Genomic DNA, 8,736 nt, shown 5'->3' on the forward strand with positions numbered 1-8,736 from the left:
CCCCTGCTTAATGGAAAAGTTTGAAGTTGGAGTTATGGCGAGCTGTGCTGGAAAGCGGCCCAAGGGCAACTCTGCAACAGCTGATGGATGCAGAGGGCGAACCTCAAACGTTTGCCAATATCACAGTAAGGGGGGAGCAAAAGCGGAGCCAGACACTGATGGGTTTCTGAGGCTGGTGCAGGTGGCCTTATTTTGGAGAGGCCCATCATGAAAAAGCAACATGTGATTTCGAGAAGAGAGAAAAAAATAAAATAAAATAAAACGTACTCTGCTCTGTCCTATGTCCTAATTGACTGAAGTGTATTCCTTTCTACAAGAAATTGCTTTTCAAAGGTCAGTACATTTAACAACACAATGTCTCAGTCCCTCCATCTTACGTCATTGGTGTTGACGTGCCAGGCCATGTCCCCATACGAGACGAGCTGACCGTTGACATAGCAACGGATCTCTGAGTTCCTCCAGCGGTTGTAGATGTGGACGATGCTGATCATGTACCACTGGAAAAAGTGAAGAAAGAGACAAATATTTAAATAGCATGAAGAGAAAAAACAGATTCACATTTGGACTCAATGAAAAATCAAAGAATGACAAAATAGATGTTTTTCTCTATTATATTGAAAGATGTATTTCATGTCTTCTAATATTTCTTCATCTTTGCCCTTGCTCATTATTTATGACCTGTCTGTTTTCTTTTGCTGCCTTTGTGAAGCACCTGTAACTTTGCATTTTGAAGTGATCTACGAATTCAGGTCAATGAATACTGTGTGACTAAAGATAACCTTCAATATATCGAACTAAACGCACAACACAACAATCCACAAAAGTGCTCTTTCACATTCATAGTGTTCATGATGAAGATCATCACAGCACAAACAAAATATTATATGAAGCCCAAACTGAGTTCTTTTTTAAGACTGAATTTCTTTAACTCTTTAAACTTGATCATATGGGTAATAATGTAATGTCGTGGTTGTTTATTCCAGTTCACCACAGTCCATATACATGGCAGTCAAATAATTACTGTACTGTAAGGAAGACTTGTTGAAGCCTATATCAAGATGTTTTTTTTTTCTGGCCTTGTCATAAAATGTCTTTGTAAACAAAAAAAAGCGTTGAGGTTTAATGAGCGGGTTGGTCAACACCAAAGATAACCATCACAGATGTTTGCCAAACATGTCTTCCAAATCGTTCCCTTTTCTCACCTTGATAAATGTCTTACTGTGAGTGTGAATGTGTGTTTTGGGGATCACGAGCGTGTGTTGATTGGTCAGATTAATCCCTGTAATAACGCATACAGTTTAACCCGGAGGAGTCGAGTAAATGTGGACAAGCACTATACTGGAAGGAGCGCTGTAGATGGAATTTTTGCTGGTGTATGCATAACTGGTGAGTGGACAATACTACAGGTGCATGCAAGCCCACACACACACACACACACACACACACACACACACACACATATGCACACTGTGGACAAAATGCTGTGAGACATAGTGACTTAAAATTGATCAAATAGAACCACTGGGAACTTTGTTAAGCAGTGCATAGATTCAGCTGGGTCAGCAAAAACTGCAGAAGGCTATCTCATCAAGTGAGTGTGTGTGTGTGTGAGTGTGTGTGTGTGTGTGCAGGACAGATGCAGAATGCTGACAGTGTGATAGAGTGGTGGTGTGCAGGGTTTATACAAGACAGCAGCATGCAGTCTCATGTAACGAGTGGCACAGGATTACAAAACACAACCTCACACAGACTTAATTGAATTTTCAGTTGTAATGTGTGTGTGTGTGTGTGTGTGTGTGTGTATTTCTTACCTTGCGGGGTTGGAAATCGTATTTTACACAGTGCTGAAAGCCTTTTCCTTTTGACTTCAACGACGTCACGATGAGGCAGTTACCAACAAAGTGAGCGGAGTAACCGATACCTTTACTGGTGCGAAAACTGAAAGAACCAAAACAACACAATCATTTCTGTTCCAGTTCAAATCAGAAAGCTGTGGGGAAAAAAACAGTTATGGTGCTTCACTATAAATGGAGCGACAGTTGGGGTCGTCTGTGACAAAAATGACATGTTCATCGTGAATAGCATCTTTTCAATTTAATTTCTTAATCTTTCAAACAGAGGTAAAACTATTTTCCTTGCAGCCAAAATAAAGACTTGGGAGCAAAATTATTATTAATGCAATTAAAGATTTTTTTTTAAATGTATCTATGACTAAAGAAACGTTTGATAAAAACACATCTATGTAAGAACAAGAAAGTAAAAAAAGTGAAAGTTTGGTCATTAAAGGTGAAGCACAAAGCTTTCCTTTTTCACAAATGGTTCAGTTACCTACAGTAGGGAGCGCAAGAAAAAGGGAATGAAAGGGTTAAATGACTCAGGGAACTCCAAATGTCCTCCACTTTGTAACTGAGTGTTTTAAAAGGGCTTTTAAATAAAGCGTGTATATATATCTGACTACCTGAATATAAAGGTATATAATAAACAATACAATAGTTGTGCAAGGTAATTCTACCCGATAATAACATTTGTTAAATCAAAGACACTTTGTTGTTTTTATACACAATGCAATGCTTGTGTTTCTGCAAAGTATGTGTACAAATCAACTTTAAAGGAATCCAGCATTGTTAGTTCATAGATAATAAAAAAACAAAAAAATATCCCGCCAAGCAAAACACTTCACGATGATATATTGCCAAAAACAGGAAGGATTTTACAAGCACTAGGATTTATTTTCTTTGGAGCAGCACCAAAGGTCCGAGATCATAAGTTTGTGGAAAAACATTCGTAATCCCTTTCCTTACATTTCTCCCTATAACATTCCTTTTCCGTCACTCATAACCTCTGCGTAAAACCAATTCTCACTGCTAAGCCTCGTCACAAAATGAGACACATTTCACTTCGAAAATGGGCCAGGAAGGATCACACACACTGCAGAGCCAGAAAGTGGAGATAAATCCCTCTCAAGTGACTCCCTGCTAAATGTTAGGAGAGCATATAGTGTTTTATCGCGGCCTTCATTCAACTGTGAACGCCTGTATCAGACAGGCGGCTGGAGTAGCGGCTGCATCTGGGGGAGGATGATAAGACCTGGGCCAGAGAACAGAAGTGTACACCCCCTTTCCTAGATCCTCACGCACCATGACAACCTGACAATCGGCCACTAAGGAAACAAGATAACATCCTGATGCTTTCCCCGATCAGAACTCATATCTGTGATTGTATCCAGAGATGCAAAGAAACATGTCATGATTAGGCAAAACAGTTGTGCACATAAAGAATCAGAGCGCGAGAAGAGAGAGGAAGCTGCTGGTTAACGTCACCGACTGAGAAGATGGTGGGAAGAAACCAAGCAGAGGAGTAAAGGAGTTCAATTAAATAAAAGGTCAAACCTAATGAGGCTTCATAGTGGCTAACGGCTCGCTCTTATAACGCTAACATGGAGGCCAGCGAGGTCCGGAGCTGCAAAACAAGCAGAGGCATCCACCCGGCAGCACACTCCTAATGGACTGTCTGACATTTGAAATGATGTTCTAATTCATTATCTGTTTATCTATTAACTTCCTGTCTGTGTCTTTAAGTCTGACAAGCTAAATGTTCCACATCTGGTGTCCTCCAAGGACTTCCACATAATAAACACAGCAGAATTTAGTGTTGCTGGAGAAAAAGTCTGCTGACTTTCTTCACCAGAGAGGCAGAGTTATCACAAGTTGCTTGTTAAAAATGTGAAACAGTATACGGTTTAAAGCTTGTCCAGCGCATAACTGATGTTTTCTCACTGACAATTCAATATGTTTGGGTTTTTTGGGAGTTGATAAAACAAATAAAAGTGTGAAGGTCTACCACTCAATATTTAATGGAAATGTTCTTTTTTTCTTTTTCTTTTTTTAAACAAGACCATGTAAGGGAAAGATATAAAACAAAGCATTTGAAGATTCGGCTTCTCCAAAGACTTGTTGTTTTTGCTCCATCCTCAGGCTAAACTTTCCAGCAACTTTTTTTTTAAATGATTAAAATAAAGCACCTTAAAATCTTTCATTCGTCCCGCTCCAATAATCAACAGGCCTTTTGCTAATGAAAACCCCCCTTAAAAATCCTAGAATTCACCAGCAGGCAAAACTTCAAGCACATGGGTATTCAATCACTAACCCTGTACCCTGTTGACAGCTAATGTGTGAGATTTTTAGACCAGAGCAAAAGTCTGCAGTCCACTGAGTGCACTCTGCCACAGCCTGCGTCACGTCTGTTCACCTCGGTTAGTTTCTTCTTCGTTAACCAGAATGCCTTTTGACACGCAGTAAGAGCAGGCCTGAGCCTGCGTTATTCAGCTGTGACTTTTTCCCTAAGCTTGGATCAATAGTAATAGCAGAAGCAAGAGACACAGTTTGTACCGTCAACAAAAAGTCAATCGCACTTCGGAGTTCAAGTTCTTAAAGCTGTGCTCTGTGTAAACGACTGCTTTCAACAGAGGAGCAGGTTCTTCTGCATCTTTTACAACCTTTCTTCTTGTGTATAACAGCTCAAAGTGGAGAGTCGACAAAAACTCTTCCTTTGTGATATTAAAGAAACTTACACGCACAATAAACCTGCTGTTTACCGTACATGTTTTTGGTTTCTTTTACTTTTATGAAACTCCTCTATTATTGTGCCGGCAAAATTATTGAAGACATGTCAACAAAAAAAGATGTAAAAAGAGAAAGACTTCTCCTCAGAGATACATTATGAAAATGCTGAAGTGTTGAAGGTTGGATTTTCTATTCAAGTAATAAAAGAAAAGTACTTCAAGCTGATGCGATGAAGCCCAGGAGGTGACATGGATGTTTTTCTGTTTGTTGAATTTTACTCGCTCTTTCTTTTTTTAAGCCATTATACAAATGACACCCGTGTTTACGTAACTTGCACGTGCATCTTCATTAAAAACACGTGTGGGATTTTGTAATTTACACATACATTTTATTCATATTCCGCACACTCTTTTCATTAACTGCATACACGTTTTAGTAAATACCATGCATTTGTTTAAATAAATTAAACTCATAAAGACTGTTATTACCATGGCAGCCATGTTGCCATGACAACACCCTCAAGGTGGGAAGCCATAAATGTTGTTGTCTGGAGACACGATGGGCAGTTAATGTTAGCATTCGGTAAGTTCAATTAACATTTACGTTCAAGATTCACTGCCAAGATATGAAAGGCCTTTATTATTATTATATCCATGTAACCTCCCCGGGCTCTGCAGACTGCAGTATCAAAATCTCTTATCAAGGATTTGACTTTTTAACACGTTTTAAACTCGATAACTGGTGTGCTTCTTACCAATAGAGATACGGTTTGTCTTTATCCACGTTGATGTTGTTTAGTGGATCCTGCCTGAACCAGGTGTTTATAGTGAATCCGTTCTGGTAAGGCCATTTGGCAATTGGCGGCAAAGCTATGGCCTGAGGGGAAGGAAACACACGTCAGTTACCACCTTTTAAAAATTCATTTCTTTAAAGTTCTTAAGTACAAAAAAAAAGAAGCTAAAGACATTTGTTATGACGGCGCTCGGATGTACAGGTATGTGTTTGTATATTAGTCCTACCGCTGCACTGCGTCCTGGAAAGTTGAAGAAGGTATCAGGACCATGTCTTTGTGGCATCTGGTTCAGCACAGACAGGAGCTTGATAGCGTGCCTTGGCTTGAGGAGAGAGAGGGAGGTAGGAAGGTAGGACGGTAGGAATAAAGGAAGAAAGGGAAGGAGGGAGGGACGTAGAGAAGAAAGTGGCAGTCATTATTATGTGACGGATGCCGGCTATCAGTCACACAGGGGGAGGGCCTCTTAAAAAAAAAAAAAAAAAAAACACGGTGTGACATCACATCTCTACCACAACCTTGTGGATCAATAAGTCCTCAATCACCTCCGCCTTCCCCCGACAACACATCATCAATACCATGGCAACCCTTAATCGATCTGTCTCTGGGGGGGGCTGCCGGTGGGGGAGGAGGAATTAGATAAGACAGGGAAATAGGGGTGAGGTGGATGAGGTGGTGATAGTTATTAGGAGCTGCAGGGATGGATGATGGCGCTGCAGTTGACCACTGACCAGGGGTTGTTGATGGCAGTCGTCCTGGAGCCTGAGTAGAGTGGAGATTGACGAGAGGGGACGAGGGCATATCGACTGCGCTAGCAGGGAACAGCAGCTGCCAAGGAATCCTGCAGCCTGTGGAGCATGCTAACCTTACACTGAGGCCTAATAGTGACGGTTTAGTCTCCCAAAAGTATTCTAAATGTCCACAGATCAGGTAACAAGGGCTAATCAGGAAACCACAGGGAGCAGTTAAAATGAGGAGAGAAAAGTCCATCCCTAAGTGGAATATGTACTAAGCACTCCCGACTCACAAATCCTGAATTAATCTCATCAACAGATACTTCAGGAGAACTTGCCATTTTGGCCCTAAAAGTAAGCATGAGTCAGCAGCAACAGCATGGGTGATGTGGCTCCTCTTTTTTCTTAGAAGCCAATTTTACTGCATTATTTTGGCCAAATGTGGACACACAATGCTTTCTGGTTAGCTATAATATATTTGCTTGGACTCCTTTAATAACTTGTTTCTGTGTTACCTGTTAGGAGAGCCACTCGACAAGCCCCTTTGGGTTTAATTGGCTTCTCCAGCACATTTCTTTCAAAAGACATCCTTTTTTTTGTATTATCTAAATCATACTGTCTGTTTTATCTTTAGTTTTTTATGTTTTATCTATTTTGTTTGTTTTAAGTACATGAAATAAAAAATAAATAAATAAACATTATGTGTGGTAAAGCCTGAAACATTCAGAAGCACATTATGTTGATCTTAAATTAAAGCAAAAAACACATTTTGATCTTCAACTGTTCAAAATAAAGGTCTGTTCATTTTGAATATTTTAAAGGGAGACTTGCATTTTGCATTTTCTGCGATGATATTCGAACCATGCACTGTGCCCTTCGCAGGCTGATTTAACATCAACTAAAATCTTTTTTTCAATCACTTGCCTACACCCACAGACAATAAACACATCCAAAGAAAACGCTTAGAATATTTGGCTCAACAGGAACCATTTCTTGGCTGGCGTTGTCAGGGGAATGTGAGTGAGATAGAGATGAGGTGATATTGTGGTTGAGTGCAACCCCCAGGAGCCTGTTAGAAAAAGTCTTGGAGGTGAGAAGAAGAAAAAGAAGAAGAAGAAAAAAAGGAAGCACTTGAGCAATGCAGCGACTCCAACAGTGGAGCTGCTCGGTGGTTATTAATAGAAGATGATGTAATGCAGAGTATGTGACAATTATATTAAAAAAATGAATCGATGAAAGAGATGCACCTGGAGAAAAACAACACAGCAATCATGGGCTTTTAATTTACCTTCACAGGTAAATGAGGTTGTCACTGTGGTTCCCTCATTCTCACAAAGCTAACTAGTTTAAACCCTAATGAATTAATAAAGCTGCTAACAAGAGAGCAGCACTATAAAGCACCGATTAAATTGCCCTTGTCTTGACATATGCTCACTTGTCAATCTTAACATGGACATGCTAGTCAAGACACACACAACAAAAACACACACACACACACACACACACACACACACACACACACACACACACACACACAATTAAATACTGGCTTACAGTAAACCTCTATTATTCTGGGTTATGAGAACAACCATGCCATTAAGTCACATCCAGACTAACGACACATAAACAAATGCTGCATAATTAATCTGATGCAGCACAAATTCAGCTTCCACAGCTTAAAAAGTATTAATGACAAAATAATCATCATTTAACCATTACATTTGGCTTTAATTAGAGTGTGGCGTACTTCTGAGACACCAAATCAGACCAGGGAAAAATACAAATGTGTTTAGAGAGGAAAGCTTACTTTCAGGCTTTGATCTATTTGTGAATACATTTTAAATTAATCCTTTTCTTTTAATTCAAATTCATATAAAAGTCTCAAACTGAGTGTCTGAACAATCAGACTTAAACGTTTATTTTCCCAAGCATGAGAAAATCACGGTATATATTTATGAGGGCTTTAAAGTATTGATGCTATCTTAATGCTAACCAAATACACACACACACACACACACACACACACCAACAACAACAACATTATTTTTGTGCCCACCAACTTACCCAGATGCCGTTGTCTCCCCTCAGCATGCTGAAAAGTAGCTTCAGCTCCTTGACTGTGATGCTGTAACTGGCCATGACACCCAGCATGTCCACGAGGAGGTCTGAAGAAACACACAAAGCAACAAGGTACAGCAAGCACAGCTGAGCAGTGTGTGTTTGTGTGAGCTCTCATGACTGTGTTTGTGAGTCAGCGGTTGGAAGGTCGTCCAGCGACACTTCACTGATAAGATGTGTTGAGGTAATTCAGTGTGTGCTGTGATGTCTTATCTACGATTCAGCGCAGACAACATCCAAGCAAGAGCAAATTAGACGCAGTCTTGAATTTGGTGAACAGTTCCTGTGCAGAGCATTACGTAGGACCATGAAAACGTTGACCATAGTGTTGGTTTGTTCATCTCATAGGACGTGTAATATGAAACCGAACACGCAGCGTTTAATTTGTGCCGGATCTTGCAGGAACAAGATCCAGCACCTACCAGATTGTGACTGGCACTTACTTGATTGGATCCAGCACCTGTGTCACTTTCCAAATCTCTCATTACATTTGGCGCAATATAATGTTATCTGTTCTGACACTTTTTTATAT

At 40.1% G+C, this 8,736-nt stretch overlaps 1 protein-coding gene across 9 annotated transcripts in view; it reads right to left on the reverse strand.

The window, feature by feature from the left end:
- The window catches only part of nbeaa (neurobeachin a), a 58,706-nt gene extending 50,229 nt beyond the window's left edge, over positions 1-8,477 (reverse strand). For 4 of the 9 annotated variants that reach the window (XM_079355746.1, XM_079355751.1, XM_079355745.1 and 1 more), the window contains exons 1-5: positions 8,151-8,475; positions 5,582-5,677; positions 5,317-5,438; positions 1,812-1,938; positions 378-497 (exon numbers count right to left, since the gene is read on the reverse strand). In XM_079355746.1, coding sequence (XP_079211872.1) covers positions 378-497; positions 1,812-1,938; positions 5,317-5,438; positions 5,582-5,677; positions 8,151-8,237 — 552 coding nt within the window. In that variant the 5' untranslated portion in view covers positions 8,238-8,475. Of the gene's footprint in view, positions 1-377; positions 498-1,811; positions 1,939-5,316; positions 5,439-5,581; positions 5,678-8,150 lie in introns of all 9 variants that reach the window. The other 5 variants (XM_079355750.1, XM_079355749.1, XM_079355748.1 and 2 more) reach the window with 3 other exon arrangements.
- Positions 8,478-8,736: the final 259 nt, after the last annotated feature.

Source organism: Symphodus melops (genome assembly GCF_947650265.1).
Source record: "Symphodus melops genome assembly, chromosome: 11".
Lineage (NCBI taxonomy): Eukaryota > Metazoa > Chordata > Actinopteri > Labriformes > Labridae > Symphodus > Symphodus melops.